General features: G+C 45.0%; 1 protein-coding gene and 2 long non-coding RNA genes across 10 annotated transcripts in view; 1 reads left to right on the forward strand and 2 right to left on the reverse strand.

Moving 5' to 3' along the window:
- The window catches only part of LOC141726939 (uncharacterized), a 102,248-nt gene that overhangs the window by 68,991 nt on the left and 8,844 nt on the right, over positions 1-24,413 (forward strand). For 6 of the 8 annotated variants that reach the window (XM_074532048.1, XM_074532051.1, XM_074532050.1 and 3 more), the window contains 3 exons: positions 22,137-22,169; positions 22,995-23,081; positions 23,725-23,854. In XM_074532048.1, coding sequence (XP_074388149.1) covers positions 22,137-22,169; positions 22,995-23,081; positions 23,725-23,854 — 250 coding nt within the window. The remainder of the gene's footprint in view (positions 1-22,136; positions 22,170-22,994; positions 23,082-23,724; positions 23,855-24,413) is intronic. The other 2 variants (XM_074532049.1, XM_074532055.1) reach the window with 1 other exon arrangement.
- The window catches only part of LOC141726940 (uncharacterized), a 45,744-nt gene that overhangs the window by 2,601 nt on the left and 18,730 nt on the right, over positions 1-24,413 (reverse strand). The window lies entirely within an intron of this gene.
- Positions 16,947-19,255, reverse strand: LOC141726941 (uncharacterized). Its single transcript, XR_012577898.1, has 2 exons — positions 18,685-19,255; positions 16,947-18,037 (listed from the first exon to the last, which is right to left on the reverse strand). It is a non-coding gene; the product is annotated as an uncharacterized LOC141726941 (long non-coding RNA).

Raw genomic sequence — 24,413 nt, forward strand, 5'->3', positions numbered from 1 at the left:
ACTTTTCTCCCATTCTCCGCTTTTATATTATTTCTTCATGTTTAGGTGGAGCTTGAGTGACTCTAGTCATACATACCTTTGTTACTGCTTGGTATAAAATTCTGTTGCTTTGCTTTTAAAGATACAGTAAAAAAAATATAGAGCACATGCCCACTGAGGTGTGGTGACACCTTGGAGGTGGGTAACTGTGGGATGGTGGTATGCATTAATATTACAATTAGGCTATAATGAAGCAAGTTCATCTGAGGAGAGTAATTTCAACACAGTTGATGGCTCAGCAGCAGGACATCTTTTCCTATCTCCCCTGGTTGACAGGTGCTACTTGGTTTATCAGCTGCAAAGTACCATTGAGTACTCCCTTTAAGGATTTCAACAGAGCCTAGCTGCAGTGTGTCCACTCGGTTCCACCCTCCATTCCATCCCCTTTAGCAGGTGCTATGGTTGCGGATTGTGGGTGTGGGGAATTATCATAGAATAGGTCTTGAGCATGCCAACCGCATTCTATCCAAGGAGTGGCAACTGTATTTTAGCCTATAATTTCCATACTGTTTATAACTTCTTTCAGGATGTGAATATAACTTCTCAGTTTCCTCTAATTTTATCCCCAGCCATCTTTCCACAAAGGCAAACATTGTAAATAAGAAATGTTCCCCCTTCTTCCCCATTTTCTTAGCTTTTATATCTGAGCTGATATCATATGTTATGGAATATCCCTTTGGTCAATTCAGGTCTGCTGTCCTAGTTGTGTCCCCTCTGTCATGGTTTAGGAATGGTATTTCCCAATTTAGTGTTTCCACTGAAAGGCTCCAAACCACATGCCACTTCCTCACTCCCCCCTCCCCCTCCCTCCTGCAGCAAGCTGAGAGGAGAACTGAAGGCACAAAAGGCAAAGATCATGCATCAAGATAAGAGCAGTTTACTGTAAACATCAGTGAGATAAGAAAACTAACAGTAACAGCAACAGTAGTAATAACAATGTACAAGAAGGAGGACACCATTCACTGAATCACACCCATTACTCACCATGGAACCCAGTAATAGGGGAACCTCCACCATGATACCCCCCAAAGAGACCTCCTTCCCCCACCCCTGGCAATGAGGTGGTATAAACTAACCAGCCCCCCTGACTACTGTAGAAATTAACCCTATCCTGGCTGGAATCAGGATATTATGCACCCCTTAATCTATACCATATACTCATGCCCAAATCCTACACCTTCTAACTATATACATACATACATATATATTAAATATATATATATATATATATATATAAAATATACACAAGCACAAATATAATTTCCATAGGCAATGGCCATCCCTCCAAGATGTCTGTTAAGTTAATTTAGTCCATGACTGTGAGTTCTGTCCATCCTAGATGTCTTCTAGGGCAGGAAGGCTGGTGTGCTGTTGGCTGATTGCGAGTTGTATCAGGAACTCACGACTGGTGTATCTGGAGCAGTCCATCCTCATTGTCCATGGTAGTTATAGCATACAGTTGAAGTGTCATTCAGCAACCAGTATTATACAATTCAATATTACCGACTGTTCTCATCCAAAAATCAAATCCCCTTGAGGCACACATCGTGTTTCTCCATCCATCTGCATTATTCACAAGGTACACACAGATCCTTGAGCAAAAACAATCCCATGGATGGGTTTATCTTTGCTTGAGGCAAGACTAATCCAAACTGTCTTCTCTAACACATTCCTCATACGCACCACAGGAACTTTAACCCCTTTTACAGTATGTGGAGGTTTTGATTGGGCAGGGCCAACTTGATTGGTAGAGCCTTGGGTGTTAACTAACCAGGTGGCCTTCACTAGATGTAGATCCCAATGTTTGAAGGTCCCACCACCCATTGCTTTCAATGTGATTTTTAACAGTCCATTGTACCATTCAATTTTCCCAGGAGTTGGTGCATGATAGGGAATTTGATACACCCACTCAATACCATACTCTCTGGCCAAGGTGTCTATGAGGCTATTTTTCAAATGAGTCCCATCATCTGAGTCAATTCTATCTGAGGTGCTATGTCACCACAGGACTTGCTTTTCAAGGTCCAAGATAGTGTTCCGGGCAGTGGCATGATGTTGCGGTGTGTTGCAATGTCCTGTTTTAAACTTCCGGGTCCCTTCCCAGGTGTGCCTATACCTTCTCCCTTCCCCCTCGCCCCTTGCTGAGTGTGCCCTGTCAATCAGGCTAACATACCAGCAAGGCGTTGTGTGGTTGGTCCCTCAGGCCTGGGGGACATTGGATAGGTGTCCCTAGTCCCTTGAGACCCTGCCCCTTTCACCTGGTTGGTAGCTCACCTGTCCCCTCCCCTTACCCTGTCCCGGAGCTTAAAAGGTTAATGAGACCATGCGGCCTCCATTCTGGTTGGAGCAGTTGCCCCGGTTCAGACCTCTGTAACCATGGAATAAACATCTGGACAACCCTCCAGCAGAATCCACTCCTTTTTTCTCTTCACCATCGCCAGAAGCTCTCTCTCCTGAGGTAAACGGAGTTCCTGACAAGCCTGGACTCGTTCAGTGTCCCGCTGCAACCTCCAGCAGCCAAGGTATCTCTGGGGTGAATTACACTACAGTGCTGCCTTTGGCCCAGCAGCGAGGGTCAGAACTGGCCCAGGCACCATCTAACTGGTAATATTGGGATTCATATTCCAATAGCATAAGGCACAGAGTACATCTCCAGCCATCTAATGGCTGTTTCCACCATAGTAAGTACGTAGTGCTTGCCTTGATGGGTCTGTGGGAGTGTGATGCAATCAATCTGCCAGGCCTCCCCATATTTATATTTTGACCATTGTCCACCAGGGGCTTTACCTGCTTGGCCTGCTTGATCATAGCTCATGTTTCACAGTTATGGATAACCTGGGAGATAGTGTCCATGGTTAAGTCCACCCCTCCGTCACAAGCTCATCTGTATGTTGCATCTCTTCCCTGATGACCTGAGGTGTCATGGACCCATCCAGGCAGAAATAATTCACCCTCATGCTGCCAGTCCAGATCCACCTGAGATGCTTTAATCTTGGCAGCCTGATCCACCTGTCCATTGTAGCAATGTTCTTCTGTAGCCTTACTCTTGGGTACGTGTGCATCTATATGATGTACATTTACTGCTCTATCCAGGCATCAGTGTCTTACTACAATTCTGCAGCCCAGATGGGTTTACCTCTCTGCTGACAATTGGTCTTTTTCCATTGATCCAGCCACCCCCACAGAACATTTCCTACCATCCACAAGTCAGTGCAGAGGTAGAATGCTGGCCATTTCTCTTATTCAGTGATATCTAAAGCCAGCTGGACATCTTTCTCGTCTGCAACCTGACTTGATCCACCTTGTCCCTCAATAGCTTCCACGACTCGATGCATAGGACTCCATATGGCAGCTTTCCATTTTCAATGTATCCCTGCAATATGGCAGGAACCATCATTAAAGAGAGTGTATTGCTTTTCATTTTCTGGCAGCTGATTATATGGTGGTGCCACCTCTGCACATTTTACCTTCTCCTCCTTTTCTGATGATAGTCTGAAATTTTAACTTTTGGGCCAGTTCATGATGACTTCCAAGGTCCCTGGGTGATTGGGGTTTCCTATTCGAGCTCATTGTGTGATCAAAGGAATCCACTTACTCCAGGTAGTATCAGTGGCATGATGTGTTGCAGGGACTTTCCCTTTGAGCATCCAGCCTAACACTGGCAGTCAGGGTGCCAGGAGGAGCTATGCTTCAGTGTCAATAACTTCTGAAGCAGCTCCAATCCCTTTATAAGCTGCCAGTATCACTTTTTCAGTTGAGGTGTAACAGGCCTTGGATCCTTTGTGTCCTTGACTCCAGAACCCTAGGAGTCATCCTTAAATCTTCTTGGGTACTTTTTGATAGAGGCTTCAGGAAAGACCAATCTCCCCAGATGCAGTGTAGAGCACATTTTTCACATCTTATCCTGTCCTGACTGGCCCAAGGGCTACTGCATGAACAATCTTCTGTTTAATTTGTTCAAAAGCTTCTTGTTGTTCAGCACCCAACTTATCAGAAGGTAGAGAGGACTTACAGTCTGACCATATTCTGAAATATGCATCCTCCAAAAACCCACAGTGACTAGGAAAGCTTGTGTTTCCTTCTTGCTGGTTGGTGGGAACATAGCTGCTATTTTGTTGACCACATCCATTGTAGTCTGATGATGTCCATCTTACCAATTTATTCCTTAAAACTGAATTTCCTGAGCAGGTCCCTTGGCCTTACTCTGCTTTATGGCAAAACTGGACTTCAGCAGAATCTGGAATATCTTCTCCCCTTTCTCAAAAACTTCTTCTGCTGTGTTGCCCCACATGATGATATCAATGTGTTACAAGTGTTCTGGAGCCTCATCCTTTTCCAGTGCAGTCTGGATCAGTCCATGGCAAATGGAAGGGCTGTGTTTCCACCCCTGGGGCAATTGATTTCAGGTGTACTGGACACCCTTCCAGGTAAATGCAAATTGTGGCCTGCACTCTGCTGCCAGAATAATGGAGAGAAGCACATTAGTAATGTTGATGGTGGCACCACTTTGCTGCCTTGGACTCCAGTTTAGACTGAAGTTCCAGTATGCCTGGCACAGCATCACTCACCGGTGGTGTGACTTCATTCAGGCCACAATAGTGTGTCAGTCTTCACTCTCCACTGGATTTATGCACTGGCCATAGAGGACTATTAAAGGGTGAGTCTTGCTGACAACTCCCTGGGTCTCCAGTTCACAAATCATCTCACAGACAGGGGCCATGGAGTCCCAGTTAGTGCAGTATTGCTGACAGTGCACTGTTGTGGTAGGGATCAGTACCAGCTGTTCTTCAACCCTCATCAGTTCCATAGCAGAAGGGTTCTATGAGAGACTAGGCAAGGTATTCAGCTGTTTAATTTCCATTGTCTCCACAGCATCTATCCCAAAATCATAGTGATGCCCTTTTGGGTCCTTGAAATACTCTCTCCTCAGGTAATCTGTGTGAGGGATGCATGGGGCCTCTGGACCAGTCACAATGGGGTATTTTTGCCATTTGCTCTGTGTCAAGCTCACTTTAGCTTCCAGTACAGTCAGCTATTGGGATCCCCCTGTCACCCTAGAAATAGAGATGGATTCTGCCCTTAAATATTTTGATGGCATCAGGGTACACTGTGCACCAATGTCAACTAATGCCTTATACTCCTGTGGGTCTGATGTGCCAGGCCATCGGATGTTCACAGTCTAATAGATCCGATTGTCCCTTTCCTCCACCTGGCTGGAGGCAAGGCCCCTCTAGTTCTGGTCATAGTACTCATTGCTCACTTATGGCAAAGATGACTTGGAGGTCCCTTCAAGAGTATCAGAAGTAACATCATCCCTTCTATTCTGTCTGAGGACTTGCTCACTGGAAACTAGAGCGACATTTATCCTTAAAGAATTTCCTGCAGTGGTTGTCCTTCCTCTCAACTCACGTACATGTGTTGCTAGGACAGAGGTGGGTTTTCCATCCCATTTCCTCATGTCCTCTCCATGGGCACACAGATAAAACCACAGGTTACCTTGTGGTGTGTACCCTCTCTCTCAAGCAGGGAGGTGCTTGCTCCCAATAGCAGACTCTGGTCCATACTGGTGGGGCATGGGACATTTCCTCTCTAGCTGTCTCGAGTCTTTCAAATTTGTCTGCTATCTTGGACAGTCTTTCCACAGCTGAGGTACCACAACCACATGAACAGACCAAGCAACATTGTGACCAGTGGCTCCATATCTAATATAACAAATGCTTGTGGATGCCCCGCTTGACTCCCTACACAAAATCACAGACTTGTTAGGGTTAGAAGGGATCTCTGGAGATTATGTAGTCCAACCCTTCTGCCAAAGCAGGTTGTATTGGATCTGACTGAGATAGAGTTCCTTTTTCCTTAACAGCCCTCACAGTGATGTGCTTAGCATTGGTAGCTGGAAGTGTATTGATAACACACCAGTGTTTTGGCTACTGCTGAGAAGCACTGTCCCTCTAACATTCCTTCCCCCCATCAAGGGGCTGGGAGCGGCCAAGATCCTGGGAGGGGACACAACCAGACCAGCTGACCCAAATTAACCAAAGGGATATTACATACCATATGATGTCAGCTCAGATATAAAAGCTAAGGGAGAGAGGAGGAACAGGGGGGATTTGTTATTCTCTGTTTGCCTTCCAGAGCAACCACTACACATGCTGAAGCCCTGCTTCCCAGGAAGTGTCTGAACATCACTCGCTGATGAGAAGTAGAGATTAACTTTCCCCTTTGCCTATGCATGCACAAACTTTTGCTTGTTTTTTTCCTTTGCTTTAGTAAACTGCCTTATCTTAACTTACTAGTTGTTTTCCATCTTATTCTCTCCCCTGTTCCACTGGGGAGTGATAGAGCAGCTTACTGGACACCTGACACCCGGCCAAGGTCAAACCACTACAGTCCTTTCAGCGCCCAAATGTGGGATAAGATAAAGGCAGTTATACATATATATATTGCATGCTATAGTAAATGGTAAATAGCAGTTTTCAAGTAGTAAGCTCCTATGCGGGACACAGTGTTTGTCAGCTGTGCTGCTTATCACTCTGTTTTGCTGAGTTTGGGAACATGTTAAGACAAACAATGATGAGTGAATACAGCTCCTTCTCCCTGCCCAGGGTGGATGTGAATGATTTTGTACTGCAGACTTTCATGGTCTTTGCTCATCCTTATGTAAGCTGTTTAATATTATTAATAATATTAGCTAATACTGTTGGTTCACTATGGAATTCATACAATCTGTCATCATCCCGGTATAAGAGAAAACAACCTTTATGTGAAGAGCTATTGAAAATCTGCCCTGTGGAAAATTTGGTCAGGTTCCTAGGGTAGTTATCACCTCCCATTGCCTGGGACTTTACACCCAAACAGGTAAACAACCCTAGTAAACTGACCTGTCAACTGATAGAAGGGTGCCTTGTTTACCCCCATGAAAACCAGCAGCTTCTTGCCCTGTACTAGAGCCTGGCCTGTGCCAACTGATCCACTGCTCAATACTCTCACAGGACTATAGTTGACACAGGAATCCAAACTGCATTTGAGGACACTATGGCTGAGACAGGGACTCAAACTACAGCAACTACAGTAATTGGCCCTGTAGTGAAAACAAAAAAATGGACAAGGCAAGTTGCAGGCCCATACTACCAATTAGTAAGGGAGGAAGAAGAAGAGGAAGTAACAGTAGGAAAGGAGGGATTAGATCAAGAGGCAGGCCCTTCAACAAATAAATTGAAAGGAGTGAGGCAAATCAAATGGGAAACTGAAGTTACTCGGTATTGCAGCCTGAATTGCTGCTAGTTAAGTCCAGGGTAAAGAAGTAAAAAGGCCATTGCATAATATTCACAGATGTTTAATTCAGCCGCGCAGTGAGATGTTCAGAGTTCTCAAAGCCCACACCTGTATATGGTCTAGGTTACTCAATCCCCAGGGGGTAGGGGTTGAACCTGGTCTCGGGGCAGTACAAAGATGAGAGCCAATCAGGGAATAGGGAGAGAGTGACTCAGGGACATAGGAACAGGGAAAGGAGCCAGTGGGGCTGAACAGCTTTGAGGGAAGTGTCTTGTGTCCCTCCAACCCAGGGGATGCCCCCCAGGGTCTCCACAACTTGGTCCCTGGCCTCATCAGAACTTTGAGACTTGCAAAAAGATTACAGTTGCCAGCAAGGTGAGCGGATTTCTGCCTGGCTGCTTTTGTGCTGAGATAATGGGGCCAACAGTCAGTAGTTAGAAGGTCATGAAGCCCAATAGCTGAGATGCCTTCCTAAGGATCAGGAAACTGAAAGAGGAACTGGAAAGGAAGGAGCAATTTGCAGACTCTGGAAATGGCTTGTCTCAAGCATGAGGGCAAGATATCCATTTAAGGAAGATCTTGTGAGCTCCCCAGACAAGTGGACCACTACAGACAAAGGTATCCAGTACTTAAGAGAAGTAGCAGTGCTGGAAATCATCTCTAGTGATCTAAAAAGTGACAGAGTCCCTAAAGATCCAGAGGATGTCCCTTGCACAATGTCCATGTGGAGGAAGGTGGTTCAAAGCACCCCTGCATCATATTCCAGCAGCTTGGTATCATTGTATTATCCACAAATGGATACACCAGCTGTAGAGATGGCATCTTCCTGGCTCTGAAATGTAGAAGAAACACTGGATACTTCCTCATCCCTACAAGCCATCACCCCAGCTTGTAGGGGCAGCTCAAGAGATTGGTCCTCTCCTGCTCTGGTCAGAGGGAAGTCCCAAGCTCAAGCAATGTGGCGAACTCTGGTTCTTTCTGTGTGACCAGAGAGAGAGCATGAGGAAGTGGGATGGTGAGCCCACCTTTGAGCTGGAAGGCCATGTCTGTGAACAGAGAGGGAAGAGAGCTGTTAAGAAAGGGTCATCCAAATTGACTCCATGTCGTTACTGCAGAGACACAAGAAAGCAATCAGCAATCTCCCAGACATAAAAGAACTGAAATCACTTCCATTAACCCTGGTGAGGACACTTCTGATCTGGTATCCCAAAGGTCAAACAGTGAATACTCTGACCAGGAACAGAGGGTCCCTGCCTTCAGCCAGGAGGAAGAAAGGGATGACCGGGTATACTGTACTGTGTGTATTTAATGGCCTGGCACATCAGATCCCCAGAAGTATAAAGCTTTAGTAGATACCGGTGCACAGTGCACACTGATGCCATCAAGGCAGAACAGTGTAGAATCCATCTGCATCTCTGGAGTGACGGGGAGAGGCCAGGAGTTGTCTGCATTAGAGGCTGAGGTGAGTTTAATGGGACAAATGGGAAAAGCATACCATTGTGACTGGCCCAGAGGCTCCTTGTATCGTTGACATTGATTACCTCAGGAGAAGGTACTTCAAGGATCCAAAGAGTATAAATGGGCTTTTGGTATAGCTGTGAATACAGAAAAATCAAACAGTTATCCACCCTGCCTGACCTCTCTGAAGATCCCTTCATCATGGGATTGCTGCAGGTTGAAGATGAGCAAATACCAATTGCTACCAGGACAGTGCATCGACGACAATATTGCACCAACCGAGACTCTTAAACTCTCACCCAGAGCCAAGGAGTGATCAGCAGGACCCACTCACCCATTAACAGCCCCATCTGGCCAGTGTGAAAGTTTAATGTGGAATGGAGGCTGATAGTGGAGTATTGTGGCCTCAATGAAGTCACACCACCTCTGAGTGCTGCCGTTCCAGACATGTTTGAACTTCAATATGATCTGGAATCAAAAGCAGCCAGATGGTGCCACAACTGATATCACTAATGCATTTTTCTCAATCCCTTTGGCAGCAGAGTGCAGGCCACAGTTTGCTTTCACTTGGAGGGGAATCCAATACACCTGGAACCAACTGCCCCAGGGGTGGAAACACAGCCCCACAATCTGCTGTGAATTGATATAGACTGCACTGGAACACAGTGTCACCTAGAGCAGGTTACACAGAAATGTGTCCAGGTGAGTTTTGAATGTCTCCTGAGAGGGAGAATCCACAACCTCCCTGGGCAACCTGTTCCAGTACTCTGCCACCCACAACATAAAGAAGTTCTTCCTCATGTTGAGATGGAACTATTTGTGTTTTAGTTTATGGCCATTGCTCCTGGTTCTGTCACTGGGCACCACTGAAAAGACTCTGGCACCATTCTCTTGGCACCTACCTTTGAGATATTTATATGTAGTGATGATATCCTCTCTGAGCCTTCTCTAGACTAAAGAGGCCCATCTCCCACAGTGTTTCCACATAAGAGAGATGCTCCAGACCCCCCCATCATCTTAGTGTCCCTCCACTGAACCCTCTCCAGTAACTCTTTGTCTTTCTTGTACTGAGGAGCCCAGAACTGGACACACAACTTGATTTGCGGAGAAAGGAAGAAACCTCACAACTTGTAAAAGTTGTAAAGCCCGGTATGCCTTTATTACGACGCGCGTCGGACGCAAGCCTCCCAAAAGGCGTGCGCACCCCTGGAGACTCCGAGTCCCCTTTTTATCCCCCCTTCCAAATGCATATGCATACAGTTTCAAATTAAGTTCATACATATTCATTCCACGCGACATTTAGCACTAATTCTTCTTTATCGAAGGAATTCCTAGGTCGGGGGCAGATTGACCTCGCGGTTTTCTGTTTTTCTTTCTCTGTCTCCTTGCTGTCTCTGGAATGCGGCCTCTCCTTCAGCTTTAGCTCCACAGACCCTTCACCTCTCCTAGACACTTTACCTAGTTCAGGATGGATTACTCTGTCTCATTCCCCCCTTTCCTAGGAAATAAGTAAATTCTTTTACTTAAGGAAAATTTCCATGACAATAAGTGTCTTTTAGCGCTTTACCATGTGCATTTGACAAAGAGGTGAGTACAGCTATTTGTTGTAGCATCTTACAGTTCCAAATTAACAATATAATAGACAATCCTAAGCTTATCCCAACTAATATTAATAAAACTACAATGGGGTGACACAACTTATTAAGGACTCCATTCGCAGTTGGTGACCATCCAAAGATCACATCCCACCAGTGATGAGTCATATCTTGTCTTATTCTCTGTAGAACCCTGGTTATCTCCTTTGTATCATGTTGGACAGTAATTAATGTTTTCTTTCCACTCTCCTGAATTTCTTTCAAGATTTCCAATAGGTCTTGGTGTTTAATTAATTGTTTTACCAATGTAAGGTTCATCCCAATAGGGGTAGGTAGTAGTCTGTGATACATCGTGTAATTAGCCTGAATCAGCTGGTGGGATGTCACTGGGGCCAAGTACGAAAAATCACACCCGGTAATCTCAACAAAATTACAAATACAAAAGTTAGAATGATTTCTACTAGACAGAACAACATTATTGCTATCAACTTTTACTGCAGCACAGGCAGTCCTCAGACACACACATCCATTCCCAGTATATACAAGCACAGTTTTCTGGTCGGTGACTGGATGAACTTCAAAGTGACAAATACTCTGTTCAGTGTCCAGGCACACGTCCTGAGCATTAATAGTGTTGCTCTCACAAATGAATCCCATCTGTTCTCTAGTAATGCAGGACTCTACATTTACTGTCTGCCACTTTTCATTCACCTTTCGTGCCCACACTCTATGTTCTGAAGGATAGAGTATTGTTTTTTCATGGTTTAACCCTAGGGCAATGATGGGATGGATAACAAAAACTGTGGCATTACGTATGGTAAGCACAAAGGCAGTTGCTACATTATAAACGGGATCATAGGTGAAATTCACCATAGTCCACCAAGACTGGAACTTCCTTTCAAAATCGATAGCATTATCCCACACAATCTTTCGAATTTCAGCTGGAAAATTACCTTCATTCCCTTCCCGTATGATCAGAGCTGCTGTTGCCTGCACCCATAACTGTGCTTGTATACAACTGAGAGCTAAAGACACATTGTCTTGGACTGCACCAAGTGCTTCTGTTATTAACCTGTGGTCTTGGTCCCCGGTCGTTTCCCATTTTGACAGTACTTTTGAAATCTGCCACTGGCTAGTTCCTAATGCCAACAGAGATGATTGTAAGGGTTGCCTCAATTTTGTTAGGCTGCCTGCTGCAGTGATCAGTTTATTCATCAGTATCTCTGAATCAATTCCATTCAAAACTCCTAATCCTGTCCCTAATAGGCCAGTTAGATCCCTTCTCATTCTGCTCCTGAGGTATGTCTGTTTTTGCAGCCATGTTGTCCAGCCCTCAAAGGAAGTTTTCAGGAAGGAGGAGCAGACTGGTTGGATTTTTGAGATGTTAATTTGCATTATCAGCTCCACACGTTTGAGAGACCATTCTGGATTGAACAATAGTTGTTGTTCACCCACATTCTTTACTACGTAGGGGCCAACTCCATACAACTCGGGTTCAAGTTTGGGTTGGGTCTGAACTATTTGGGTCTTGGTGTGGGCTGTGTAGGGTCCTGCTGTGGTGAAAGGTGTAGTGTCTATTTTGAATTTAAATGAAAGCCCAATATCTTCTTGTGCCCAAAGGCAAGTTATTTCCACAGGCTGTATTAAGGTGAAATTACACCAGCAGTCTGATTCATTTAGGCTATCACAGATTTCCTGGCGTTCATATTCATCAGGAGAAATTGAGACACTAATTTCATTTGGTTTCTTATGGGCTGTCCCATTTATCATCCGGCACCCTACCTTGATTTCTTCTCCTCTAATCCCTTGAAGTGTCCATAGTTTCTGTTCCTGCCATTCCTGCCCCTCATATACCTGATCTCCATGAATTACCACAATGGACAGGTTTAAATTCTCAGAAAGTTCTCCCATGGATCCAGTATACTGATTAAACGCCCGGGACCAAGGCCATTTAACATTGCTCTGAATAAAGGTACTCTCAAGTTCTAAAACTTCAGTCATGATTATACACAAAATGATCCTACAAACTAAAACGTGAGCTACTCCCCACCGCAATTTACTCATTTTGCCCAAGTAAGTTTTAGTCTCAGTTCATTGTCTCCTGGAGTCACTCCTCAAGGGGTCTCTGGGCCTTCTTCACCCGGGAGTGATGAATCCAGGCGTTCTGCTCCTTGATTTTGATTGCAGTGAAGGTGGTGAGAAGCACTTGGAACGGTCCCTCCCACTGCGGTTCCAAAGTTTTTCTGTAAGAGACTTAACATATACATAATCTCCAGGCTGTATGTTATGTACTGGCCCATCTAACTCCCGGCTCCGAGTTCCTGCCACATGTTTTTCAATTTCTCTGAGCTGTTTGTTTAAGGCCACCATGTAGGTGGCTAATGTCACCTCTCCAATGTGGGTGGACATTCCCTTTTGTATTCCATATGGTCTCCCATAGAGTATTTCAAAAGGGCTTAACTTTTCTTTAGCTCGAGGTTTAGTTCGAATTCGCAATAGTGCTAGTGGAAGAGCTTGGGGCCAGGGCAGATTTGCTTCCTGCCCCAGTCTTATGATTTGCTGTTTAATCAAATGATTCATTTTCTCCACCTGACCACTTGATTGGGGGTGGTATGGGGTGTGGAGCTCCCAGTCTATGCCCAGATGGCTACTAATTTGTTGCACTATTTTGGAAATGAAATGTGATCCTCTATCTGAGGACATTGTGGCTGGAACTCCAAAGCGCGGTATTATCTCTTGTAATAACACCCTGGTCACCTCTCTAGCTTTGACAGTTCTGGTGGGGAACGCTTCTGGCCACCCTGAAAATGTATCTGTCAATACCAACAAATATCGATACCCCCCTTTCCTTGGGAGTTCTGAAAAGTCAATTTGCCACTGTTGTCCAGGCCCATGGCCCCTCCCAATCTGACCAAGTTTCGGCCTGGGGATATTTTTGGGATTAGTCTGGAGGCAAAGATCACACTGTCGAGTTACCTGAGTAATAGTGGCATATAAATTTCTAGCAACAATCCTCTCAATCAGGTATGTGTATAGGGCATTTATTCCCCAGTGTGTTTTCTGGTGTTCTTCCCTTACTAATGACCACAACAAATGGGAAGGGATTACCAGTTTCTTTTCAATGGTAGCCCACCCTTCTTGGCTATATGTCCCTTTTTGATCTTCAATTAATTTCCTATCTCTCTTGCTATATTCTGGCTTACCTTCAAGGGAGATTTGTCCGTCTGGGATAAGGACTCCTTCAGTAGCTACCTCCCCTTTTGCTGCTTCTTTTGCCTCTCTATCCGCCAGCTCATTTCCTTCTTCCAATTCTGAGCTCACTTTTTGGTGTGCCTTAATGTGCATAATTGCTACCTTTTCAGGCAGTTGAACTGCTTCCAGCAGCTGGATTATTTCTTGTGCATGTTTGATGTTCTTTCCCTGTGAGGTCAGCAGCCCCCTCTCCTTCCAGATGGCCCCATGTGCATGTACAACTCCGAATGCATACCTCGAGTCTGTGTAGATGTTTATTCTCCTCCCTTTTGCCCTTTCCAAGGCACGGGTCAGGGCAATTATCTCGGCCTTCTGCGCGGAGGTGCCTGTTGGTAAGGGTCCAGACTCGATTACCTCTCTATAGGTGGTCACTGCATATCCAGCATATCGCTTCCCATCAGCAACGTAGCTGCTCCCATCAGTGAACCAGGTCTCTGCGTCGTCCAGGGGGGTATCCTTTAAGTCCGGGCGGCTGGAGTAGGTAGCTTCAATGGTCTCCAGGCAATCGTGGTGTACTGCCTCTCCTTGGTTTCCACTGAGAAAAGAAGCTGGGTTGACAATGTTAGTCACCACGATCTCTACATCATCTTGCTCCACCATAATGGCCTGGTATTTCAGAAACCTCTGCGGTGAAAGCCAGTGGCCACCCTTTACTTCCAGTACTGCGGACACTGTATGGGACACTAGCACAGTCATTTTTTGTCCCAGGGTAAACTTGCGTGCCTCTTGGATGTTCAGCACAACTGCTGCTACAGCTCTGAGGCAACCTGGCCATCCTTTGGCTGTTGCATCTAGTTGCTTAGAGAGGTAAGCGACTGCCCTTCGGTATGGACCCAAGTCTTGAGCCAGTATTCCCAGGGCAATTCCCTGCTTCTCATGGGAAAATAGGAAAAATGGTTTACTCACATCTGGAAGTCCCAAAGCTGGAGCTGACATGAGGGCATCCTTTAGCTGGTGAAAGGCCCGTGTTGCTTCTTTCGTCCACTGGAGATCTCTGTTTCCATTGGCAATAAGAGCATAGAGGGGTCTGACGAGTAGTCCATAATTATAGACCCACAGCCGGCACCACCCTGCCATGCCTAGGAACGTTCGGAGTTCCTTTATGGTCTGGGGTTTTGGGGTTTGGCATATGGCTTCCTTGCGAGCCTGCCCTAAAGTCCGTTGCCCAGCACTCACCTCGTACCCCAGGTAGACTACTTTCTGTTTCACTATCTGTGCCTTTTTCTTGGATACTCTGTATCCTTGGAGTCCTAGGAAATTCAAAAGGCTTACCGTCCAGGCCACACATGCTTCCCTTGTCTGAGTGGCCAGTAGAAGGTCATCAACATACTGCAAAAGCCTCCCTTCTTTCTGTGGGGCTTCCCAGGATTCCAGATCCTTTGCAAGTTGTTCCCCGAACAGGGTGGGGGAATTTTTCCAACCTTGTGGTAGTCTGGTCCATGTGAGCTGGGTTTTGCGCCCACTTTTAGGGCTTTCCCATTCAAATGCAAAGAATTTTTGGCTGGCTTCATGGATGGGGAGGCAAAAGAAGGCATCCTTTAAATCTAGAACAGTGAACCAGGTTAGCTCAGGTGTTAAGCAAGTTAATAAAGTGTATGGATTGGCTACAACCGGATACAGATCTTCTGTTATTTTATTGATAGCCCTTAAATCCTGTACTATCCGGTATGTCCCATCAGATTTTCGAACAGGCAGGATGGGAGTATTAAAATCAGATTGGCATTCCTTCAGCAATCCTAGTTGCAGAAAATTTTCGATTATTGAGCTGATTCCCTCCCTGTCCTCTTTCCTTAGGGGGTACTGCTTGATTCTCACTGGCTGCGCTCCTTCCTTGAGTTTGATTACTATGGGAGAGGCATTTTTTGCCCTTCCTGGCACATCAGAGGCCCACACCCCGGGAAATACCTGACTTAATATTTCCTCATCAATTTCTTCCTTAATGCCAGTAGCAGTCAGAGTTAAACTTAGTGCCTCTATGTACTTTTGATCATTCACCTCCAGAGTAATTTCCCCATTCTTGAATATGATGGTGGCTTGTAATTGTTCCAATAAATCTCTCCCCAAGAGTGCTCTTGGTGAATTAGGCATGTATAAGAACTTATGAATACCCCATTGTTTTCCCAATTTGTACTTCAAAGGTTTGCAAAAATATGCCCTTTCAGACTGGCCAGTTGCCCCCTGTACTACAACATAATCATTTTCCACAGGCACTAAGGCTTTATTTAGGACTGAATATGTAGCTCCTGTGTCAACTAAAAATTCTACCCTTTTCCCTTCTTCCCCCAGCCTCATTGTTATAACCAGTGGATCCGCTGGGGCAGGATCCCCCGGTCCTCCTCAGTTGTTTTGTACGTGTGCAGCCATCTGTTGGTCACTCCTCCTTCGTTCTGGGCATTGGTCTTTCCAGTGACCAATTCTTTTGCAGATTGCACACTGGTCCCTGCCCAACCGAGGTGGTCCTTGTCTCGGTGGGCCCTGGTTGTGTTTCCTCTGCCTTTCCTCCTGTACCACCGCCACCAACCTTTTCATTCCCCGTTTATATCCTTCCTCCCGGTTACTAAATACTCTCCAGGCCTCTTCTAACAAGGCTTCAAGATTTCTCGCGTCTGCTCCCCGAATCTTCTGAAGTTTACGTCTGATATCTCCAGCAGACTGCCCCAAAAATGAATTAACTAGTTGGTTTATCCCTATCTCAGACTCCGGATCTAATGATGTATGACGACGCATGGTATCCCTTAAACGCTCTAGAAATTCAGATGGAGTCTCAGAAGGTCCCTGCTTAAGTGAATATAAGGCAGACCAGTTTATGGTTTTTGGAATAGCTCTTTCCACCCCTGTTACTATCCACTCTTGATACTCTGTTAATTTCTTTACCTCTGCCGACACATTAGGGTCCCATTCTGGGTCTTGGAGGGGGAAATGTTGTTTTACATCCAGCTGGGTGGCTTTACAGTAATCCTCCGCCAAATTCCCAGCTGTCTTTAAGATCAGCTGCTTCTCTGTCTCAGTGAAAGCATCCAGTAGTAGCTGGATGTCAGCCCAGTCTGGGTTGTGCTGTTTGATAACATACCTTAGGCGTTTGGCAGTGAGTATCGGGTCAACACGGTAATTCCTCGCAACCCTTTCCCATGCTTCTAAATCAAGGGTGGTAAATGGCACTTTAATCATTAATCTACCCCCTTCTGGCCCCACTGCCTGTCGCAGAGGGGCCTGTAGCACTACTTGCCTCCTAGTCCTAGATGCAATTGGACTCCCACGGATGGGGTGGGATCTAGTAGATGTGCCTTCCCCACCTGAGTCCTCCTCCTCCCTTTTGGGGAGGCTTCCTTCCTCCTCATCCTCAGCATCAGCCTCGACTTCCCTAACCATCCCCCTTCGGGGAGGAGCTGGAGGATGTTTCACCCACTCAAATGTGTCCCGTTCTTGCTCCTCAGAACAATAGACCTTATCTGATCTCATACACCGTTGTCCTATACTGCATGCTGAACAGCAGCGTTTGATTTGCCCTCTCTTTGCCTTGTTATCCCTTTCAAGGGCCAAGACCAGTGGGTCTGAGGGTGCCTTAATCCCACAGTCCCTCTGCCACTCTTGGTGGTTTCTTAAAACAAAAAACATATCAGCATACGAGACCTCATTCCATTTACCCTCCCGTCTTAGAAACAACATCAACTGCAGTAAAGTATTATAGTCCAGGGTTCCAGTGGGTGGCCACCTTGCCCCGTCCTCTAGCCTATATAAGGGCCACCAGCGTGTGCAATACTGGATTAGATCCTTTTTATTCTCAGAGCCCCCCCGGCTAGTGATTTCCTTCCAGTGGGCCAAGATGCACCCTAAGGGGCTGGCCTGCGGAACTTCCTTACTCTGGTTAGTTCCCATTATCTCCTTCTTGCTCTGTCCCGCTTCCACCCAAACCTCTTTTCACAGGACTTCACAGTAGCTTCCCAGTCCTCCTCCCACACACCCCAAGTGGCAGGTACCAGATGTGATTTCCCACACACAAGTTTTAAGATCTTAGGCTCTGAATCAGCTTGATCAGGAACCTCTCGTTTACACCTGGGGCACGTGCCCCGTCGCCTGCTAGAACAACAATACCAGCGTTTCCCACAAACTACGCACTGTAATAATACCCACGCAGCGTGCCAGCCTCTTGATGCGCCAAAGGTTACTCGAAATTTCCCGCAAAAGCAAGCTATTCCATTTATTACAGGGAGCTCTAAATTTTCTACGGCAGGCTGTTCCCAGTCCAGACTTACAAGAATGCCAGCTGAAGTCCGGTAGAGTCCCTCTAAGTGAACTCGTTCGTCTCCTCTATTTATCCAAAAATTCACCGGATTCACGAACTCCCAAGGGTCGAGTCCAAACCACTGAGGCAGAGGAACCCCTCGGGTTCGTCTAGCCACGGTGAAAGCACGCACAACCTACACCACAATTTACCACTTTTACTCAAAAAAAACGCCCTCGCGCACGCTTTTCACAGTTCTCTCTGTTTTCTCCGTCGGGTGCTCCCCGCCCCCGCACAGCCTGCTTCGGCCGGTGTTTACTCAACCTCTCAAGCGGCGGGCAGAACTTTCGCCCCCCCGCACAGCCTGCTCTCTATATATCATACACTTTATACACTTACACAACTTACAAATACAGCGCGCTGATCACACAATGCAACACACAGCAACACAGTGTCCGGACACCACTCACACACGCACAAACAGAAGAAACATACGCGAATTCAGCTCTGCCCCATCAGAATCTGAATTCTAATACACGCATACACGGGTTCACCCGGCTTACACCCGGAGCCGCTGGCAGTCCTGCTCTATCAGGACGACGATGGGACGAACCCCGTCTCTAATACAGCCGCTCTATCAGCTGCAGCTAGCTTACCCCGGAGCCGCTGGCAGTCCTGCTCTATCAGGACGACGATGGAACGAACCCCGTCTCTAATACGGCCGCTCTATCGGCCGCTCTATCGGCCGCTCTATCGGCTGATCCCCAGACGTCTCTGGGTCGTTAATTCCCTTGTTCTTTCCTTGTTCTTCCCTCCCCCCCCCCAGGGGCCCCTAGTACATACCGTGTCCTTCTCCGCGGCCAGCAGGTTCTTGTCTGTCCCGGCAGGAGGCAAGTCGAGGCGAGCGGAACTTCCTCCAGGAAAATCCTGGGGTGCGCCTAGGAGTCCGTCGGTCCCCCCCGCCCCTGCGGGGACAGAGATGGAGACGGAAAATATCTCCTGAATCTCCTACCTGGCTCGCCAGAATGATTTGCGGAGAAAGGAAGAAACCTCACAACTTGTAAAAGTTGTAAAGCCCGGTATGCCTTTATTACGACGCGCGTCGGACGCAAGCCTCCCAAAAGGCGTGCGCACCCCTGGAGACTCCGAGTCCCCTTTTTATCCCCCCTTCCAAATGCATATGCATACAGTTTCAAATTAAGTTCATACATATTCATTCCACGCGACATTTAGCACTAATTCTTCTTTATCGAAGGAATTCCTAGGTCGGGGGCAGATTGACCTCGCGGTTTTCTGTTTTTCTTTCTCTGTCTCCTTGCTGTCTCTGGAATGCGGCCTCTCCTTCAGCTTTAGCTCCACAGACCCTTCACCTCTCCTAGACACTTTACCTAGTTCAGGATGGATTACTCTGTCTCAAACTCCAGATGTGGCCTCAGTAGGGCCAAATAGAGGGGGAGGATCACCTCCCTCAACCTGCTGATCACACTCTTCCCAATGCACCCCAGCATATCATTGGCCCTCCTGGCCTCAAGGGTACACTGCTGGCTCATGGTCAACTTGTCATGCACCAAGACTTCCAGGTCCTTCTCCACAGAGCTGCTCTCTAGTAGGTCAGCCCCAGCCTATACTGGTCCTTGGGGTTATTCCTCCCCAGGTGCAGGACCCTACACTTACTCTTGTTGAACCTCATTAGGTTTCTGTCTGCCCAACTCTCCAGCCTGTCAAGGTCCTGATGAATGGCAACACAGCCTTCAGGTGTATCAGCCACTCCCCTCAGTTTAGTATTATCAGCAAACTTACTGAGGGTACATTCTATCCCTTTGTCCAGGTTGCTGATAAGCAATTTTTTTGTGTTTTTTACACACCCCACTCTCATATGACTTTGTTACCGGCTCAACCCCAGGTTTCCCATAGCAGTCTCAGACATCTGATTCCTTAATTTATTCATGGTGCAGTAACACACAAACAGCTCAAGCTGGTGCCTTCAAGAAGGAACTCTGAACAACTGAATCCCTGGGCTTTTATATCCTTCCAGTCTATCTGCACAATATTCTGGGGTCTTCCTCCTGAGTCCTCAGCTCCTGCTGTGTCTCTGAGTGTCCGATCACATGGCTGGTGCTACAGGTCCCTGTGCCCTTTGTTGTGCAAAAGGTCAGTGCCAGTTCACAGCCTCTTCTTGGGGCTCATGCTATTTCCCACCACCCAGAGTTTAATCTGCAGCTCGCACTGCATCTACACACTGAGCTACCTGCACAGAATGTATTACTCAACACTCACGAGAGTGGAGTAGAGGGGGTCTTATTCCACACTACCATCATTCTTCCAAGTACTACTAGTTGGAGACAGGTGTTGTGAAATGTCTCTGTCTCAGCTTCTGTCTGTCTCAGAATTCAAAAAATTCTAGCACCGCTAGACCTAATGTTGGTCTAAGGCAAATCTTGGAGTGATTTCTAGTGAACTTTATTTAAATCAACAGGAAGTTGGCTCCTGCCATTACCCTGTGGAATTTTTCCTTTGAGACAAGAATGTTAGTTCTGTGTATGATTTAGAGTCACAAAATCAGTATCAAATTTTTCAAACTATTTTTCCTTAAATTTTGCTGTATTAGTGTTCCTTAAGAGTGTGAATAAAAACAGGTACACAAAAATCTTTTTACAGACAAATGTAGCATAGAGGTAGGAATGGTGTCATACACAGCTGTAGCTCTTCAACTTGAAATATGAAAAGCAGAAACTGAAAATTAGATTCAATGAATAAACAGTTTCTAGTTGAAACATAATTAGTAGGGTGCTTACTTGGTTGCTCACAGATATGTATGCAGGAAAACAAAATAAAGGGTATGTACTCAATATAGACCAAGTGGGAACACTGTCAGAACAATATATTAATTTCCAATGCCCCCATTTGAAAAAAGGTGGTCATAAATGTAAGGATGTTCAAAATGAGGTGCATGTTAACCAGTGAACAGCTGATCAATGATTGTGGAGGTTCTTTCCATGATTTTGAGGCCACTTTATATCTTTGTTTACCAAAAATTTAATCAAACTTAAGAACTTGCTGAAAAAAACAGTTATGAACTTTTGTCCTGTGCAGCATCAGGAGATCAAGCTAGATGATACTGTCAGAGTATGAATCCAAATAGTGATACTAGGTATATCTTAATTTATGCTTTTGTAATTTATCTAATAGCTGTTGTTTTCTTGGCCTTCCTAAATATTAAAGAAAATCAGTGGTGTCACAATCCGTCTGTATGAACGGGGTTCGTGATGGTTTCTGGATTGATCTCAGGGTGCAAAAAGAACCGACACGGTACAAGGGGATTTGCAGTGATAATCAAAACAAATGCACCTTTATTGAATGATCACAGCAAAATGCGATAGAGAGATTAAGGGAGAGAAAAAGATAGAGAAAGAGAGAGAGAGAAAGAGAAAGAGAAAGAGGGAGATATAGCTACCAAACATAGAGACGAAGTCCTGTGGTCCAGTCCAGTCGAGGATCCACCTGTTAGGTCAGGGAGATCTCGAAATCTCTAGCTAACTCAAAGGTTTTTATTATGATATCTCTGTTGGAAATTGTGAGGAGAGGGGGAACAGATACAATAAGGAATAGATGTAACAGATAGTCCATGTTCTCAGCAGTAAAGGAGAGCCATTGTTTTCTTGCTCCAGTGGTCACAACCTGCAGGCAAACATCTCGCTTTGGTCAGCTTGCCTCCCCCCACACACCTTCCCCGGGTCAGGGGTTTCAGTCCCAGTCCTTGGAAGGAGGAGAGAGGCCTTTTCACATAGGGGTTTCATGTCTCAGTCCTTGATGGAGAAGCTTCTTACATCTCAAGTTTGTCTGTCAGGGTGGTTGCAAACGAGTGAGAGGGGTCTTCTGCAGGGGACCACCCAGAACTCAAGAGAAGTCCAGTCAGGCCGAGAGGCAGGACAGCTTCCAAGGCTATTGTTGCAAAAAGGGCATGGTGCCCCCTTCTTTGGGCTCAGTGTAGCATACAGCAAACAACACCTGTGAACAATAGCTTAGCACTGTGCTCTCAGGTCTCGGGCCTGTGGCGTGTGTAACTTTCTCCTACAGAGAACACAGGGGGGGGGTCTTCTCTTCAGTTGTCCCCAAATGATGATCGTGAGGCAGATGAGGGAAAATTCGGACAGACTCTCACAAGTGGGAATTGCAAAAGCTGGTATGCATAAGTGTAACTTTTGTCTTGTGTCTTCAAATGCTCTGACAATTAGTTTTTAACTTCCCTGTTGTCTTTGTTGGTTCTTCCTGTCTGCTTTTCCTGCCCTATGAAGAGGTGATAGGAAAGAGTCATCTTTGACAGATAGGTAGTATGTTTATGTTAAATGAAGCTTTTACTTGATCAATTTTTACTTTATTTTAACATGTGCCTCAGTATGTTTGCAACCAGTTATTTAATGTTCTGCTCTATTTGAGATCAGACTCCATAACAGCAACTTCATCAAATTTCATACATCTGTATAAAACAGCTGTTTTGTAAAATACTAAGAGCTCTTCAGTGTGTTATAGAATAATGCATAGGTTTGCTGAGCATGGACTGCTAGGAAAACAATTTATATTAACATTTTCATTTTGATTTTGACAACAGCTTGAGATTCATTTTGCACTGCTTGCTACTAAACCAATATGAATGCTAGCTTATGCATTCAAGAATTAAATATCAGTCATACTGAACTGGAATTCTAGTGATCTTAATCTTGCAATGTTAATTTTTGAAGTCTATATTGCTCAAGTTTATGCCTTTTGTCCTAATTTGTCTTTTCATTCAATTGTATTATTTTCGTGACTGAAGAAACTTAGTACAGGATTAGTGAATACAGTGTGTTTCCATTGTTATCACATATAAGTACAAGCATGTAAGGATAAGCATAAAACTAAAATCTGAAAGGAAGGACACAACTTTTTTTTCCTACTTCTCACTTCCTTTCTGTCCTTTTCCATCAAACTGAAACATGATTTTTTTTTTGGTTGTTGTTGTTTATATGGTTCATATACTATTGGTCATAGATAATGTTATATTCAGGAATATTTATTTAGTTCTGTCAGATCATTTTAAGAGCTTTCTGGTTTTATTCAATTGCTGAGTTTATTATTTTTCTTCTTTGGTGATCTTGAATTTCTTGGTCCTCCAGAGAAAGACGTAAAAGGAAGAGTAGAAGTCTCTCCAAGTCTCCTAAAACGACCAAAAAGAAGTCTTCACAAACTCCTTCTCCGAGAAGGTTAGTTTGCTATAAACATAAAAGTTAATGAGCAGTAAAGGAGGAAAAAGTTGTAGTATTTTTTTAAAACTGAAATGCGATATAGAGATCACTGTTATGAAATAAGCTAACTCAATTTGTGTTTCTTCTGGCTTTTGGTTTTTTAGTTTGGAAAAAGCTCTTTAGTAATTTTCATTTCTAAGGAAAAGGTCTATTTTTCAACAAGCAGAACACTCAAAAGTGGATGCAGATAAATATATTGAAAACAATTTGGGAAGTATTTTCATTGATTTACTGCCTTTTCATTAGTTATCTCAGATAATTTCAATTGGTCAGTATGATTCAGTTCTAAGTTAAAACAGGCCAAAAAGCCCTATATGGATTTGATCTTTGGTATGCTTTCAACTGGAGAGTTTTTTATCTGTTAGCTCTTTGCAAATATCATGTATACTGAACATGTGCATCCTTTAGCTCTTTTTCCTTGTCTTTGTGAAGGCATTTGTGTTATGTTTGAAAGTGACTGAACCTTTCTGAAAGAAAGCAAACCAGAATACCAACATTAATAGTTATTGTACAATTTACTGCACAGTACAGAGTATACATTGGTAGTACATTTGTTGCTGTGGGATCAAATTCTGATTTGAGTAAAAATTTTCCTAAACAGAAACAAGAAGGAGAAAAAAAGAGAAAGAGATAGAAATAATGAAAGAAAAGAAAGGGAACACTTCAAGAAAAAAATTAATAAAGTAAAAGAGGGAAAAGAGAAATCTGACAAAAGCACCACTACTTTGAAGGTAAGCTGTGTGACCAGGTGATAAACAGTGGAGTGCTACAAGTGGAACAATTCTTGGAATTTCCTCCCTTCTTCATCTTTCTTTCTCTCACCCTTCTTTTCCCCACCCTTCTTTTCCCCCATTTTCTTTATCAAAGTATTGCCACTTGATGGAGCTTGTGTGAATAGGTTACTGAAACACTATGTTTTGGTTTCTTTCTCTTTCTGTTCTGTGCCATATGTTAGGAGTTGACTGGCTGCCTATCTGTATGGGCAGGCATAAAAGAGATTGTATAACTAAGCAGCAGGGTTCAGGGTTAGTTTTCCTGTTGTGGTTTAACCCTGACCAACAACTAAGCACCACACAGTTGCTCTCACCCACTCCTCCTTGATGGGATCGGGGAGAAAATCAGAAGACTAAAAGGGAGACAACTTGTGGGTTGAGATTAAGGCAGTTTAATAGGGAAAGCAAATGCTGTTCACACAAGCAAAGCAAAACAAGGAATTCATTCACTCATTCCCATGGGCAGGTAGGTATTCAGCCATCTCCAGGAGATCAGGGCCCCATTACGTGTAGCAGT

This window comes from Zonotrichia albicollis, chromosome W (genome assembly GCF_047830755.1).
Source record: "Zonotrichia albicollis isolate bZonAlb1 chromosome W, bZonAlb1.hap1, whole genome shotgun sequence".
NCBI lineage: Eukaryota > Metazoa > Chordata > Aves > Passeriformes > Passerellidae > Zonotrichia > Zonotrichia albicollis.